The following is an 18224-nucleotide window of genomic DNA, read 5'->3' as shown; positions in this document are numbered from 1 at the left end:
GACGTTACGTTCATGTACAAAACATTAACGTTCTTATCTTGTAAACATTGTATACCCATAGCTACTTTTATGAAGAATGAATGGTCTGTAATTGTTTTTATCCTTCATCTCTATTAGATTTTCAGTGTATTAGCAAGTAGAAGCAATATCATCACTACAATATGCCCCAAAAACAGAACTCCCCCACCCCACATAATCGCAAATTGACACGACAGCTTCATTCCAATTCAATTTATTTCATCCAAAACGGTCCTGTGATACACCTTCCCCAATCAAACACATTTGCATTTGATCATCTTCTACTCTTCCCTGAGTAGATCATTATAATATCAAATCTAAACACCATGCCATGGAATTCACCATATCACGTCCAAGCTCAAATTGGGCGCCCCATTCCTTTTTTAAAGGAATTTTTCTTGCACATAACCCACTATTTACAAGCGATACTAAACAGTTCAGCCTGTGTTTTGGGGCGCCCGCTACGGCGGTGGTCCCATTATTAGGCTTGACTTTGCAAAAAGTTTCTAATTTCGGTCTTGCTAGATTTACTTCGTAACTGTTTTGCTTAAAAGTATGCCCAGCTTAGCTTAGAAATAAAACCACAATAATACTTGGATTTTATTTTATTTTTGTTTTCTGATATGCACGGGATAAAATGTTGTGCGTATATTCTTTGTTTAAAATACAAAATTAATGGACTTATAAAAACACCAAATAAACCGTGACCTTTGTATGGTCAGGTATGGTTTAAACCAGTTTACCGCCTCTTAGAACCCGATAGACGGTGACATTAGACCTTTCTAATTATGTATGTTTTGAACATGTTTGCACATGAACTAGTTGTTTACAGTGTGAAGAATCTACAACATGCTCATCTATCAGGGCACAGTTCTTTAACCCCAATACATTTGTGCATTCATTGAATGACCTTTGAAAATGTGAGTAAAAAAACTCATACTCTGCAACTTAAGTTCAAATTTTGCACTATGATTGTTTAATTGAGGTTATTGATAATATGCCATTGGAATGAGGCCATTTTGGTCCATAGTGATTGCAATAGCAACAGGGCCGTGACCTTTGCACACCTAATCCTTAAACCAAAAAAAACAACCACTGACCAATCATGAAATCACTAATTGGTTTATGTGCTTGACCAAAAATATTTGAACACAACTCAGTATCTCTGATAAAAAAACATTAATTAACAAATTTCAATTATGGTCAGCAGAGAAAGGAGTAAATTCGAAAGACATGACTGTGTTGAAGGTCAGAAGTGTATTTGCAACCAGAGTTGCCAACCCCGCGATATGGTAGCCCAATTAGGCGACTTTTGACTCGTGGTTCACAGTTGTTGGACAGTTTAAAGCAATCATGTACGATTTAGGCCTACGTCATTTTGTTAGCGTTTACCCAAAATGCTGAATGAAATAATATTTATTGTAATATGCCTAACTGCTGGGAAGGGTTCCTAGCAAGGTAAAGTGACAGAAACCCCAATGGCCATTTTGTCCGTTTAAAATAGAGTTCTATGGCCGATTTGAAGTCATAATTATGACGTAATTTTGTTATTTATTAAAGGAGTATTTCGTGATCCTAGCATCCTCTTTTTATGGCATTTTTCAGTACATATCCACGAAAAAAGCATATTCCCAAAATTTCAGTTGATTCCGATTTTGCGTTTGCGAGTTATGCATGATTATGTGTATTACACTGCTCCATAGACAATACGTTGTAATTTCGTTCTGGTGCACCAGAACGAAATTCAAATTTCGCGATATCTTTGCTAAACGAATTAATCGGTAAGAAATATTTTGTACATAAACATTATGTAGCCAGAGTATTCCAGTGATATAAAAATCTCAACTTTTTTTGAGAAAAGTGGGGGATGAGGCTGTGGATCACGAAATGCCCTTTTAATTAATTTTTAGCAGAATTAATAACATAAAAATGGGCTGTGCCCGTTTCATGAAGCATAACGATCGATCTTACGTTTGATTTAACAGGCCTGTCAATTTCTTGGAATTGTTTGATATGAAAGGAGGGTATGATTTTTTTTGCATTAGTATTTCCTAGCCTCTCTTAGCCACAGGGTTGGCTACAAAGACACAGGCCCCAAAACAGAACTCCCACCCCATATAATTGCAAATTGACACGAAAACTTCATTCCATGAAGCATTTCTCATCATATCATGATCATCATATCCCGTCCAACTCACATTAGGCGCCCCATTCCTTTTTTAAAGGAATTTTTATTGTACTTTATTTCAAGTTATGTTTGAATTTACAATTTTACATACCTTTGCAAAATGTTTCAATCATCATTATTATAATTGTGAAACTTTTGTTGACCTTTCACATTGAAGATATACATTTTTCCCCAAAAGACCTACATTTAAAAAAATGTTTTTGGGAAAAAATCTACATCTTCAATACGAAAGGTCAAAAAATTCATATGATGGATGGCTTTTCATCCCAGCTGCATCTTTAAGTAAATATAATTAGATTTATAAAGTTTACTTCGAGGACTCTTAAATATCAGAAATATAAAATTTTAATAATTTGCCATAAAATGTGTATTATATCGCGAATTTCAAAAAAAAAAAATTGGATTGAAAGGACATTCCTCGTATTCAGAATGCAATTCGATATGTCTGATGTGCCACCTAGGTTTCATTATCATTGAGGTATAGGACTTTTTTATTTTTTCGGAGAAGAGCAGGTAGGGCAACAACTTGATTATATTTCCACATGTTCATATTACATACTCTAAATATTTTAGTAAATTCGCACGATTCCGTTTTTTTTTAAATCACATTTTTGTTCCTCAAATAGCTTCCTCAACGGGCACTCTCTCCATAGGGCTACATGTAAAGACCAGTTATAGAAAAATGGCCCTAAAATAAAACTGACTCGTTCGTTTTTCCTCAAATTTTGCATATGATGTAGATTTAACATCTGGAATGTAATGCAAGTGGTGTCGTTGCTGCTCTTCTAAATTCATTTTTAAAATGTCCGCCCCAGACCAAGGTGGTGCTCTCAGGTTCCACAAAAATACTGTGCAAATGTCGCTATCTGATTCCTTAAGCAAACAATGTGGTAAAATAAAATCTATTTGATTGCACTGTCACAAGAACCACTATTCCCGGCCCCGATTCCGGTAAAAAACAGCACTAATTGTTTGCTATTAAAATATATAAACTGAGCTCAAAAAGAAACATATAATTTTTCACAAGGTCATATCTTGAAATCCTGTCCATCAAATGAACCAAAATTACACACAGGTTTACTTCAATACTCTACTCTTAACACATGTCAGTAACCAAGCAGTTATCCAACTGACACAACAGCAAAATGCACTGACATGGGACAGCTTCCTGGACCACATTCACAGCCCAGCACTGTTTCATGAAAAAAGTGTATGAAAAGCAGAAAGCAGCACCGTTTTATCATCTGTGCAAGGATCTTGTGTGCATTCTCACAGATTTTTTGTCCTGGATGCCAAATGTTGGGCTGTGAAAGTGAAGGAAGTCCAGGAAGCTGTCCCATGACAGTGCATTTTGCTGCTGTGTCAGTTGGACAACTGCTTGGTTACTGACATGTGTTTTGAGTAGAGTATTAAGGTAATCCTGTGTGTAATTTTGGTTCCTTTTGATTGACAGTATTTTAAGATATGACCTTGTGATTCACAAGTTGTAAAAAGTTTCTTTTTGAGCTCAGTTTATAAAAAATGTTTTGCCAATTGAAAAGTGTTCTTTCTTTCTGATTGAATCATAGCTAAATCCTAATCCTTTAGTTAGTTATAACTGACAATATAAGTCAAACTTTAATATTTAATATATGGGCCTAAGTCATGCAATGTTGCATGTTTTCTTGCAATTGTAGTCATACAATTTTATGACTTGGCACAAGTCTAAGCATTCAAAATCTTCAGTATAGGCTAATAGTTAGCTCATAATTTTAACATTTTATGTTATTTTTGACAATTGGTGACGAAAACGATTAAAAAATGTGTTTTCCAAAAATTCGAATGAAGGCCTACAAGTCTTTTGGCTTGATTGTCACAGCATGTGAAAAACGTCCTAGGCTGTTTTTGGCCCTTATTTCCAAATATGAACCAAAATTTGACTACCACTTACCAGTTACAACTATATAACTAACGGATTATGATTTAGCTATGTTTCGTTTAGCAAAACAGGATAATGTTTTTTTTTTAATCCAAAAATATTAGTGCTGTATTTTTTTCGCAATCAGGAGTAGAACCACAAATGCAGGTGAAATGTCATTTTCTACTATAAAATGCTGATACAATAGTTCATCATCAAATACCAATTCCTCTGTAAATGTTGAGGAAATTATGAATCACCCAAAGTTCTGATCTGTGTAGTGTCACCTTATTATATTAAAAGTCATTATTCTTTTATTATGTAGGCTGTAGGTGTGTGAGCCCATGGAAGCGTTCTCAATTTCTGGTTTGGTTTGTCCTCAAAGAATTTATCAATTGCATTGCTTTCTGACCACCTGGAATAAAAACAACAACAAAACAAATACCGTTATTTAATAATCATTTAGGATTTCCATCAGTGATGTACGGGGATTTCCCTTTTAGTGAATGAGTGAGACTTTTAGCCAGCCCATAGGGGCTGGCATTTGTTTCATAGATGGGATTTGTGTACACAAAAGATTATAGCCTTCTTCTAATGGTTTGAATTATTTTATTTGACTTTTTGTGGTGAACATGTTTTAAAGTATTGCTATTCGATTTGTAAGGAAAAGGAAGTATGTTTTGCCGTTCAACGAACGAAAACGAGTGAGTATTGCCAAAGTTATGTTTGAATTAATTATGACTTTAAAGTTACAGGTTACATATAACAATAACTTGTTCTACAGCATAGCAACCCTGGGATATCAAAATGGTCAACAAGAAAATTGTACCACGAATGAGGTAATATCAGTGGCATTTCAATGGTCATGTACAGTATCCTTGACAAAAAGTAATTATCTATCCTATCCTGTATCGTTTTATGGATAAAAATGACTCCAAATGTTATTGATGAAATGATCTTAAACATCAGTTTTGTCTTTTCAACGGGAATCATTTCGCACATTATATTGCCCTGTTCGTTATTCAATCTATATTTCAATTAATTTCAGAATTTTCATCTTCTAAAGAAAGTGTGTTGACGGACGGAAAATCAATTATATGTTATATCGAATGTCTGGTGGAAGTATTAGCGATTTACGTCAAAAAACACACATTTGTGGAAACACCAAAATGGAAATAGATTAAATAACAAAGACATGTTTAGTTACATCGAATATTCTACATCCATTACAAAGTCTGTAGCGGCCCTGCCCCTGACAAGCCTGAGGGGCATTCGGTGACATAAAAAAATGTAACAAATTGGGGTCTCTGGGTGAGAGACAGTCCTTTTGGGTATATTGGGTAAAATCATGATTGAAAACATTTGATCACCTCACGTGCAAATTTGGTCAACATAATATTGCCGTTTTCGAGGATATTTTTCAACAAATTCTATCCTACCTTGATATTGCATATTCATCAAAGACAATGACACCACCCTTGCAGACCTTTGGCCATAATGCTTCCAATGACTTTAGTGTGGGTATCTCAACATCTAGGTCCATGTGAAGAAATGAAATCCTGAAACCAGGACGAGATGTGGCGTACTGTATGAAACAAAACAGCAAAGGTTTGAAATACAATATCGAGAATGATCTTATCTCTTTCTTCCATTGTAGCTCATGGTTGAAGGAGAGTGTTAATTTACAGTTTCCTTGTCTGCTTTCATCAGTGCAGAGTAACTATACAGTAAAATCATAATTATTCTAATCCTTATCAATTTTACGGTGGAAATATATATCAGGGGTGTGAGAGTTCAGATTAAAATCTGAAATCAGATTATTTGATCTTGATATTTATCTCTTTTCTACACTTTCTCTGTACAAAAGTATAGGAGCTTGCCAAATTTCAGACTTTTTCAGATTTTTTCAGATTTTTTTATCTGTGGTCACTCACACCCCTGATATATAAATTATGTAATCAGTAACTATAGTCTTTCTTTTATTAAAACTTGCATTATCAGATTATAATTATACGCTCTAGCTATAGCTTTACTTGTGATATATTAAGGGACTGTGGAATGAGCGTTTCGACAGTATTTTTTGTGGGACATGAGAGCACCTCAGACATATCGAACTGCATTCTGAATACGAAGAAAGTCCTTCTGATATCAAATAATTTTAATTTTTTGAAATTCGCGATACAACACAAATTTTATGACAAATTATTAAAATTTGATATTTCTAAAAGTATAAACTTTAAAAATCTAATGATATATACTTATAGCGTATGTAGCTGGGAGGAAAAGCCGACGATTAATTGAAAATTTCGACCTTTCATATTGAAGATATACCGGGAACATTTTTTCCCCAAAAAGACCTAATTTGTTTTAATGTTTTTTGGGAAAAATACATAATTATCTTCAATACGAAAGGTCCAAATTTTCAATTGATCGTCGGCTTTTCATCCCAGCTACATACACTTTAAGTACATACCATCAGAGTTATCAAATTTACTTCAAGGACTGTTAAATATCACAAATATAAATTTTTGATTATTTACCATAAAATGTATATTACATTGTAAATTTCAAAAAATCCAAATTATTTTAAATCAGAAGGACATTCTTCGTAATCAGAATGCAATTCGATATCTCTTTTGTGCTCTCATCTCCCACAAAAAAATACTGTCCAAACGCTCATATCCCATCCCTTAAAAGTGAACGTACTTCTTGGCATGTCTTTGTAACATCTCCTGCAATAAGTTCAACATTATTTGAATTCCCAGTTATGGCTTCAGCTGCTTTCCTCAGTTCCTCGGGATCAATACCAGTAAACTGTGCCTCCTTGAATAATTGGTTCATTTGGGTATCATCATTTCCTGATAGCTCTGGTTGTGTGTGAAACAGATCAAATCCTATAACCTGCAATTTTGAAAGATTAAAATGATTGTTACAGTAAACTGAAATAATCAGACACCACTATTGTAAAGAGACAAATAATTATGACAAGACTCTCAATTCCATACAAAATTGTTGGTTTTCTTACCAGAATGCTATAATAGCAGTTAATAGCTAAGGCTACAGCTAATTTGCATTGGTGAGATCGCAGCTTATTCTGCATCAAATCCAACATTGTTATTCAAGTCAACAATATTTAGGTATTTTAAAGACCAAAACTTTAAAGTATGGGTCTTAAAAAATAACATGTGTTAGGCTTATACAAGCTGTATCAAAACGGTTGGTACCCATCAGCTTTGTTGAAACGCCTGTGTCTTCCAAATTCAACATTAGATCCTTTTGAAATGACTATAACATTTTATTACATAAATCTACAAATTAAGTTAATTGTTATGCAATGTGATGTGGTGGTCTTGACCACGCTCTCTGTATTTGATGGGTACACCCCTGTATGTTTGTGTATGTATAATCTTGACCGGTTTTAAGTTAGGATGGGGTATTGTTTATAGGTAGATATGTATTCCAAAATGCACGTTGCTTTCCTTACCTTTTTGATAGAGTTGGGAATGTAAATCTGTCTCAGTTTAAAAAACTGCATCAATCCTGTACCCTTAAACACTCCACATTCAACTATGTCACCTGGTAATATCAAACACACAAAACAAAAAACAATATTAAATTTTGCCTGATCACATCAAAATGTTAAATGCTAAAATGTTAAATGCTAAATGCTCCACCTGCAATTAGGAAAATCACGGTCTGTATCAATACACGCGTTCAAAATTTTGTATTTTTTGCCAATTTCGAGATATATTTGCATTCCTTTTATCATTTCCTTTCCAAAAATGTACACTTTCACATACTTGTCATACACCAGAATCATTCAGCGCGCCGCCATTAATTACGGGTCGGTATAATCCTAAAGGTCATAAAACGGTCAGAAAATGCCCAAAAGGAGCTAAAGGTATAGTCTACATCCGTACCTTTACCATAACCTAAGCCCTTATTCAACTTCACCCTATCCCTAACGGTAACCCAAAATCTAATTCTGACTTTAATCCTAACTTTGACCATACCGTAGTCTGACCCTATCCCTAACCATAACCCTACCTTAATCCTAACCTTAAATGCTCTAAACCCTAACCTTAACCATATTCGGACTAAATTCGGGCTAGTAATGGGTTGTTCCAATAGTTGAATTCAATATAGGTCTATGCTGAGTGTTGGAATTTGGCATAGCTCGGGTATAATACTGGCCACTGTACTGAGATTTTTTAAATATTTTTTTTTAGAAATAACAATTAACATCTTTATTTACACTATTTAATCTAAACTTACTTGGAATTTCTAATGACATTTTGAATAATTCATGACGTGCTAGAAGTTTCCTAAGTCTGCTGACATCTGGACATTTCATCAAGAAATTGTAGGAATCCCACATCTTGTCTTCCCATGCTGGTTTCGTTCTAGGCACAGTAGCATCGCCCATTCTAATTGAACGACAAAAACAACAGAAATATTGAATATAACAATGCCATAACAATTATTAATGAAAGATAATAATTAATAGCCAATTCAGATCGTTTATAACAACGAAAACTCACACAAATGACGAAAAAATATTAAATTCAAATTATTGCATTTGTTAAAATTATTGCATCAAAGATCAGGATAATTTTTCTAAAAATGGTTAAATTTTATTCCTTGAATAAGTTCATCAGGATTGTTAGGTATCAATTATTGGTAAATTGTGCTTTACAAATCCACTTGATTACTCACGTTTTTAGACGTTAAATTTTATGTTTTTAAAATTAATGTAGATGCATATTTTATAGCTACAGTATGCATTGCAACGTTTCCTTTATTTATTATTCATTTGATGTCAGACCTACTCATTTTTGGACTGGTATCCTCTATAATTACATTGTAAAAAACACAGGATGAAATCAGGAAGCCTGCAATTTAAACAATGTCCGGGTTCTCTGTGTCCAACGTAGTGTGGAAATCAGGAAGCTTGTTCATAATGCTGCGAGCATTAAAAATAAAGATGTGATCACATTTGTCCGGTAATTTTAAAAAGTCTGTAGATGATGAGAGGGCTGATGAGTTTAAAGTGAAGTTAGACGAATCCCCACCACGATCACTATTGTTGAAAAACTAATCAGTAGGCTGGTTATCGAGGGGACCAGGGCCGAGATTTAGCTCCACATCGTTAGATAAAAACAAAACACGAGATGGATGAAACGTAGCTGTCCCATTGTTATAATAGGCGACTGGGCATGATAAGAACCTCCGCACGTAATGAGAACTTAGTTTTGTTTTGCCTGCAGCATGTAAGCTTACACAAGTTACAATGGTGAAATGTAAGGAACTAGCATGTAAAACTATACATAGCAGTAAAATAGTTGTTGATGGAGCCATAATTAATTTATTGCACATGAAGCAGTCAATGATAAAGTTAATGTAAGCTTAAACCAAGACTTGCGTGACAGTGGTGCCAAAGGTGACAAATTCTTCTACCTTGTTTGTGTACAAACCTGGACTCAAAAGTCGTCATCAAAGTCAGGCAAATGTAGCAAGAAAACTGGTTCTCTACCATTTCCAATGAATACACACTCTTATATAATAAGATATAACAAACTCTTTGAAGGCACATGCGTCTCTATCGTCAACAACCTCCACATGATAGTTAAAATCACCTGAGACGACAATCTCTTCAGGCAAGGATAGAACACACTCGGGTAGCGAAGAGAATTCGGTGAGGAACGTTTTGGAAGCAATCTCCTGTTTGCGATACACGTTGATGATTCTCAGTCAGGACGTGCTCCTGGAGATCGAGTGTGTTCAAATGAATCAAAACTGGTGGATGCGTTGAAACGTGCAGTAAATCCACTCTTCAGCAATAGACTCACGCCCCCGCCTCGCGTTCCTCTAGGGGTATTGAAGATAGCAAAGTTCGGGAGTGAGGTTTTGATGTCAGCAAGCGTGCAGTCATCTTGCGGTGTTTCAGTGAGCCATGTCTCTTGCGGAGCCAGAACATCGAGATCTTTGTCGATAACTAAGTCAATAAGCAATCAACATTAATAGGTACATTTTCATGGGAACATTTTCTGGACACGTGACCAATGCGTATCAATGTGAGTGTAACCTCGAGCCTGATCTCTGACCCCCGGCGGTAACCTCGCTATTCAAGTCTTAGTACAAATTCTTGAAATCTGCATTTAATTCTGTCCGCCCATTTTAATGAAGAAAAAAAAAGATTTTAAAATACATAACCAACAATTACAGGTGTTGTGATCATGAGACCACAGAGACGGTCGCTTGGACCTTTGACCCACTTTTGAGATCAACCCACAGGCACTGGCTGGTGTCAAAGCATATGTGAAAGTGGCAACACTCTGCTATGTTTGTTTTTTTTAGAAGAGGAATTTTAAAGGTATTTCTTCTCGGACCGAAGTAACCCATTAATGACCTTTGATCATTTATGAACATAATTATGAACACCCTATAGAAAATGATTAATGTCAAAGAATATGTGCTTCAACCTGGTTCGTTGTTTGTAACAGAAGGAACATTTGAAGGTCTAGGTACGAAAGTGACTCCGTTATGACCTCCGACCTTATATCTGTGAACACCCTATAGACATTGGCTAATGGCACATTTTCCGATAAAGTGTTCAAAAAGCCAAATCTGTGTCGCCCATAGTTTCAAGTCGTATTCAGACTTGTTTCGTCAAAAAGAAATGACTTTTATTAATATAACTAATACTTAGGAGTTGCTTTCTAAAATGTGTGGGGCTAGAGGTTGTAACATGCCTAGAAAGTATAAAACAATAAAGCTGACTATGCATATTGTGATGTGCCCTAAGTAATTTAATTTGATGGTTTATCTCTGTGTACAATTAAAATCTATTTTATGAGACATTTTAGGGATTCCCCTTTCTTGCATCAACTTGATCAAAAACAAATTGAATCATTTCTAATTTTGGATCATATAGAAATACCCCTGGATATTGTAAGGTGAAGTGATGTCAGGGGATTCCCCTCAGGAAATGATGAAATGTGAAAGGTTAATGTTATAATTAAGACTTGGGAATTTCCCAGACTGCAGAATAGTGTAAAGGTAGTAATAGCCCATTGATAGATTGGGGTTATTCCCAGTGCTTGATATATAAGAAAATGTAAACACAATTATTGTCACAGTTTATAGTGTTGATCTTCGCTAGCTAGCTAATACGCTTACAGTCCAATTGCTTCAAAGAGAGGAAATTGCAAACCAGAAATATTTTATGTAGTCAAAGTACTACTATTTGCCAGTGTTGTCGGAAAAGATCTAGAATACGTCAAAGAACGTACTTCTTCCAAGGAAGGAATATATATTCTTCTGTCGACTTGCTGAAGTCTGGTGTTTTGATTCAACGCAACTGTCAATATAAGTGGGGACAACTGCATCACAGTCCTGCTTCCTGAAGATATTGTGTGAACGGTGGAAATAGCACCAAGTTTCAAGAAATGTGTCCACGTTGCCATTAAAACCCATTTGGATGAAAGCGCTAGCAAAATTAAGACGCTGAACTACGCGGCGACAATGGCTGACGACTATGGCTTGACGCACAAGTTGAATTCAAGTAAATATAGTCATAACAGAAGTTATTCAAACAGGTTCAGCCATAATCAACCTAGAGCAAATCAGGGTGGTACACAAGAAGGGAGATCTCAGTCTAATCACAGATATGGTCTAATTCACAGCATAATGCTGGTGGTAGAGGGGTAGAGGGACCCCATGGAGTTCAGGTACCAGACCAACAGGTGGGACTGAATTTAAATCCCAATTATTTTGCAATTTCTGTAAGAAACCAGGACATACTGTGACCACGTGTTGGACCTTAAAAGCCAAACAAGATGCACAAAAACAGACATGAAAGAAACAGATCACTGCATTTACATCTGTCCAGAATACGGGAGAGGAGAATTTTCGATCTTCGCATAAACATTTTAAACACATAATATTATAGGCCTATATATGATTTTTTTAATGTCAATTCAAAATGCAACTTTATAATTATTAACAATTATAATAAAGCTATTCTGTAAAGGCCCATAACCCATCCAAATAGGCCTACCTATATCTTGTTTAAAATCAAGTGACCATCTCACAGTATCAAACTTTTGGCGCACAAGTTATTAATATTTTGTTTCACGAGGTTGGCCTTTTGGATATTATTTAAAACATCCTTTCACCGATTTGTGATTAATGATATTGTTTTAACGCTCCAACATCAAAATGTAATATAGTTTAGAAAATCTGTATATTAACACAAGACATTGAATTCAATTTTTTACATCATACACCTCTAATTATTTTTATAAAGAAGAAAAATACAGCTGAACTAATTTATAAAGAACATGTACACAGCCTATACGCTGGCGAAGTTACGTAATAATCGGAATAACTACAATACCAACCGTTGAAAATATCCACACCTCACAATTAAACCCCAATTATGGCAACACCCATGTGGTTTAGAACCACACTGACCATTATAACCGATCAAATTTGATATGAATAAAAACTGTCTTTCTAATAAATGTTCCTTGAAAGGGTAAAATTTCATTGTCACATCATTTAACTTAAGGTGAGATTTGTGTTGAATTTCGAAAAATAGGAAAATGTCTGGCAACACTGCATATACAGATGTGTTTTTCCCAAGCTCAAATGTTACTTTTTGATAAGACCAATGTATCATCTCAAGATGCTGTGGTCGATGTTGAAATCGGAGCACTACCATATGGTGTATGAGCTATACAAAGTTGGTATATTGTCACACTTTGAAAAAAATGAAAAACACCCTATTTCAAAAACACCCCTAACATCTGGTGATTACTTTTATACTTTCAATGTAGCATCTAAGGTTTGACCTATTCATACCTTATAAAGAAAACATTATAAATGTATATATATAGTGTATATTAGTAACACTGGCTTCAAAACTTGACAATTTGACTGCTGAAAAATGCAAAAATAGGCCTAAAACTGAAATTTGGCTGTTACCATGGCAACGGGGATATTTTTCCGAAATTTATTTCATGTATGTTTGTTTCAGATCAAGGTCCATCAAATATGAAAGTTTAAAGGAAATCCATTTTTTGACCGTGGCAAACATTTAAAAACAATTCTCCAAAATAACAGATAATGCCTCTTAAGAAACATTTCAGCTGTACAAGTTAAATGGCAACTTGATCAATATGATATCAAATAATTATAACTCACCGTTTGATTCGACAATTGGATGAATCCACGACTTCGACAATCTGATCACCAGATATTAACGATTCGCAAGGGACAACCAGAATTGTTTCCTCAGTCTTGACTACGTTTTCCTTAACAGGTCGTACCACAGTGCGTTTTGCGGGACATAGATGGGATTGTTCTGTTCCGTTTCTTGCCATATTGAAAAATGGCATGGCACTGTAATCAAGTAAGTTTATAATTATCCTTAATGCAACGTTTCAATTTGTAACAACATAATAATGCCATAAATTTGCATATATTATATACATATGGTGAATTAATGGTGTGAACCAAAACTTAACATTAAATATAGAAGCATATGTTAGAAGCCAATTAATTCTCGCTATTCGCAATAAGGGCGCCGCCAGCGGTTTGCGATGTAATCGTGATGTATCATGGGAAAAGGTCGACATCCAAGTCCGCGCAATACGAATATTACCATGCTATTATATAGGAACACGTGACAATATTTTTTAAGTTTGTCAAAATAAAGGTGTTACACGCGAATCGATACTCAATAATACTTAATAATGTGATTTGAAATGTGCACAATTAATTTTTTCTCTATCGATTTGCGTGTAGTACCGTTATATTGACAAACTAAAAAATATTGTCACGTGTTCCTATGTAATAGCATGGTAATATTCGTATTGCGCGGACTTGGATGTCGACCTTTTCCTATGATACATCACGATTTTCCCATGATACATCACGATTACATCGCAAACCGCTGGCGGCGCCCTTTTTGCGAATAGCGAGAATTATCTATTGTCTCGCGAAAGTGATTATGACGAAATATTAATCCGTGGAGAGTTTACGCTTAAATGCGCAACATACATTCAGTATATAAATAAACGCGCCATTTTTATGGTCAAAAAGGAAGAATTACTGTTTTATATTTTGTTCTTTCTCATTTTCAGATTAAAAGGAGTTACATTTTGATATTTGAAAGACAAATGAACGCGACGCGCGCAAAATTGTGCAGTTAGACTATTTTGGACCAAAATACGAAATTTGGACTAAAATTGAAGATGCTCGTGGCAGGTATTGTTTTACTTTTTTTGCTTATACTGTTAAGGGGGACCCGTTAGACATAACGCAGAAAGGACGTTGGAGTTAAAGCAGTTCGGTAGCAATTAAGATGCACACTGCCACCTCAGGAAACCTATAATAAATCCCCATCCCATTCTTTTCAACTGATCTGTGATGTTTGCATTTAGATAAGTGAGAAGACATTCCGTTACTATGTCAGTGCCGGTAGAACTAAACAGTGTTTACAGAGTAGGGGCGTAGCCGGGGGAGGGGGTATGGGTGTAAATGGATTCCCCCTCCACACATACATTTTTTCAGGGATAAAATAAGGACGGTAAAGAGTAAAGTATCCTTAAAATGACTAAAAATGGTACATACAATTCTGGCTACGCCACTATTACAGAGTATATACAACATACTCCTGGTGTCAATTATAATGCTCAAAACGGGACACAATACAGTACTTATGGCAGGTTGAACATCACAGACAGGTTTCTATCTGACTAGCACCATAAACTCATTAAGCATAACCTTATTGCTATCAAAGTGATAGATTCAATCTTCAGGGAGAATTTGACACCTTTTAATGTTTTGGTTTCCAAATTGAGACCTTGATTATTTCAACTGTATTTAGTTCATATTAACTTGTCAAATCTTAGTTTTTATAGATGATTGAAAATTAATAATTAATATTTTTATCACGTGTTTTCATTTTAAACCGAATAGACTATATTTCTATTACCAGAATAACCTTAACTGTTCAAATTACTGCTTAGGAACAACTTTATCTATGATTTGCTGTCGCAGACTAAAAGCGGGTTAGCTATTTCGCAATATTATCTCGGCAATCCCAAACCCTTATTTATCCTTTTGATACGGAGTACACTCTTATTTTCGCGATATAAAAATCCTCAACCAGTCTTAAACGGGTGCTGGTTACGTGGCCATTTCCTCTAGTAATTGCTTAAAAGCCATAAATTTTGCCACTGTTTACAACCTTTTAATCAATAAATTCTTAATTGCTTTAAACAACTGCATGTTGTCTAGCTGTTAAAATTGTTTAAACGTTTATTGTTAAAATACGCTCGACCTAAACAAAAAATGCTTAAAATATGAATGGGTCACTGGGTATTGAAGCTTTTTTCTTCATTTATATTATTTCTGTCTTAATAACAGAATTCATGATAGGTTTCAAGTAACGAGATCTTTAACTGTAAGATCCGTTCCACGAATACAAATTCAAGGATAACAACGTTTGTTTTCTTTACTTTTATATCAGTTCAGCCCGAGTATGTATCCGAGTAATAAAGCCTAATTCCATCACTCGGTACCGTATAACCTATATTATTTAAGTTTTTTTTGTCAATGCATCACGTCCTAACAACTGACGTACACACACACATGTAGCTGTTATACACATATTGATACACGTATAATACACTACTGCCAGCACGCAAGGTAAGTATGCGCATTTGCGTTAAAATGTTAATTCCAGAGAAGCCCATGCATAAATTATCGAACTAATCTCGACTTTGGTTCAAGCTGAATGACTTATAACCTAACTTCTTGAATAAAGTTTCCGGAGGCATACGCAACACGATCCACACACATGTGTGACTGCCATTGCCATGTCATTTTAAACAATAATTGTTAAATTGCATGGAACGCGATGCTTCGGTATTTATGGTCTTAAAGGGATATTCAACATGTTCAGGTATATTTTCAATACAAGTTTCAATGTTGGCCAAAAGAAAAAAAAAGAGAGAGAGAAAAAAAAGGTGCCTCTGGTCTTGCTTACAATAAAATAAATTTAATATTTCTTTATCAAGATTAAGGGATGTTCGGGTATATATATAGTTAAGACTGTTACTTTATCTAGTAAGAGACGCGCTTGCAACAAAATGGTATTCACACACAAAAATAGCCTAAACCTTTTACAGAGTTTTGAGTAGTGATGTGAAATGCATAAATTTTACAAATCATGTTTTATCAACGAAATGTTGTTGCAACTTTCATTTGTTATTTCACGTTGACTGCAAAACATTATGAGATAAAATTAACATTCTAAAAATGTCCTTAATTTTCTCTTTTTAAACCTGTTAAACCAAATTGTTTCAAGAAAATGTATGCATTTAAACAGAAATTGCTTAAAATCCTAAACTATGTGTCACAAACAGCACAATCCGAACTTCTGAAATAAGAGTGTACACATTATACAAATAATTATGTTAAAAATTTTACAATTATTGTGGGAGGGCTTTATTTCTACTTATGTGCACAGTGTATGTATATCCACAAACATTCCAAGAAAAGTTGTCGTGTTTGTTTTCTGCACACTACATAAAATTACGGATAAAACAATTCAACACGGTCTATAAATGATTTTAAATGAGTATACAACAGGTAAAATCATAGGTGCCATTACACATAAAGATATAACACGTTGTAATACAGACGTGTTTGAATTAAATGTTCATTATATCAAGTTTATGAAAATCAAAATGCCGTACAGCCAAGCCATCGCGGCCGTCTAGGAGTCTAAAACGACCAATTTGCTAGCACACTTCTTCTCAGTTCGTATACGAATAACAGGTGAACGCAAAATCCAATGCGACTTTCCTTCACTCGGCGCAAGAATACGATGATAGAATAAAACGTTTTACGAAATTTATAAGTAAACTACATAAAATGGATTAGATATTGCAACGTTGTTCACGTGAAAACTTGTGCTTGATTGGTTCCATCTTTTTCCCAAATCATGATGTTTTATGCTGACTATATCGTTTTTGAATTACTTACATCAGCATTTTACCATTATTACTATGAAACGTCAGCAAAATAAGTGAAAAACAAAACAATTAGTGTATATCCGCCCATTTCAAAACCCGCGTGATGTTTTATGCTGACTATACATTACAGTTTAATTTCAACAGGTGATTTTTATTGTTTTTGAGTTGCTTCCAAATACATTAAAACACAATTATCATTATAACTTTGAAACGCCGGAAAAAACAAGCAATAACATCAGAATCATTATTGTGGTTCGGCCCATGTCAACACATGGCAAGACCAGATATAATTTACACGTTGCAACATGTTGTAACAACGTTGTTACCGGATATGAATATCACGTCATATTGACGTTGCTTTGACGTTCACAATGACATCGAAACAACGTTCTTGTAACGTTATATTCACATCCGGTAGCAACGTTGTTACAATCTAAATACGAGTTTAAATTTGCGTACATACGACATCCATAGTGACGTTGTTTGACGTTCATGATGAACGTCGTATGAAAGCCACGGTCAAAACATATTGAAGACGTCATCTACTGACGTTCTAAAAATGTAATTTTGTGAACTCGTATTCTTGTTGTAACAATTATTTTGTTGGCTATTAACACTTTGTCAGGATAACTACTCTGGACACAAAGATCTAATATTCTTTTTAGGTACCACTTGGTTTTACTCTTTCATCTTTCATGTAAGTTGCCTTCTTGCTAGTCCGATATTATAGGCGCACATCACTATATGATTATGATGATATCAATACACCTTCCCTCCTTTAAAATATAGGAAGTTACTATATAACTTGACTTCTGATATTTTTAGAATCTCAAAAGTCCAATGTGACATAAATTATCCTATTCAGGAACAAAATGCTTATCGAGCATAACCAAGCATTTCGGTTGATTAAGTTAACGTGTCACAACATGTGAAAACTTTAAAATTACTAAAAACTTTCAATTGTAAAACTCACAAAATTTTGAAATGATACCAAATTTTGACTGAATAAAGTGGTTTAGAAAAAAGCAATCAGTTCTTGTCTTCATTTTTGTATCATTAAAGTGTGATTATA

At 34.7% G+C, this 18224-nt stretch overlaps 1 protein-coding gene across 1 annotated transcript; it reads right to left on the bottom strand.

Moving 5' to 3' along the window:
• Positions 1-216: 216 nt before the first annotated feature.
• Positions 217-13512, bottom strand: LOC140150904 (uncharacterized). Its single transcript, XM_072173063.1, has 6 exons — positions 13311-13512; positions 8379-8530; positions 7588-7679; positions 6810-7004; positions 5543-5688; positions 217-4518 (listed from the first exon to the last, which is right to left on the bottom strand). Exons 1-6 carry the CDS (start codon positions 13502-13504, stop codon positions 4410-4412), a joined length of 888 nt encoding a protein of 295 aa, XP_072029164.1. The 5' UTR covers positions 13505-13512; the 3' UTR covers positions 217-4409.
• Between the last annotated feature and the right edge of the window lie 4712 nt (positions 13513-18224).

This window comes from Amphiura filiformis, chromosome 4, assembly GCF_039555335.1.
Source record: "Amphiura filiformis chromosome 4, Afil_fr2py, whole genome shotgun sequence".
NCBI classification, from domain to species: Eukaryota; Metazoa; Echinodermata; class Ophiuroidea; order Amphilepidida; family Amphiuridae; genus Amphiura; species Amphiura filiformis.
The sequence above is the reverse complement of the archived record's forward strand: the minus strand, read 5'-3'. Positions and strand labels throughout refer to the sequence as shown.

Excerpts from the sequence above, each read along its gene's own strand:
- LOC140150904 (XM_072173063.1), bottom strand. The coding sequence starts at position 13,504 with ATGCCATTTTTCAATATGGCAAGAAACGGAACAGAACAATCCCATCTA. Across the intron at positions 8,531-13,310 it reads TCCAATTGTCGAATCAAACG|AATGGGCGATGCTACTGTGC; the intron begins GTGAGTTATAAT and ends TCGTTCAATTAG. Across the intron at positions 7,005-7,587 it reads TTCCCAACTCTATCAAAAAG|GTTATAGGATTTGATCTGTT; the intron begins GTAAGGAAAGCA and ends TCAAAATTGCAG.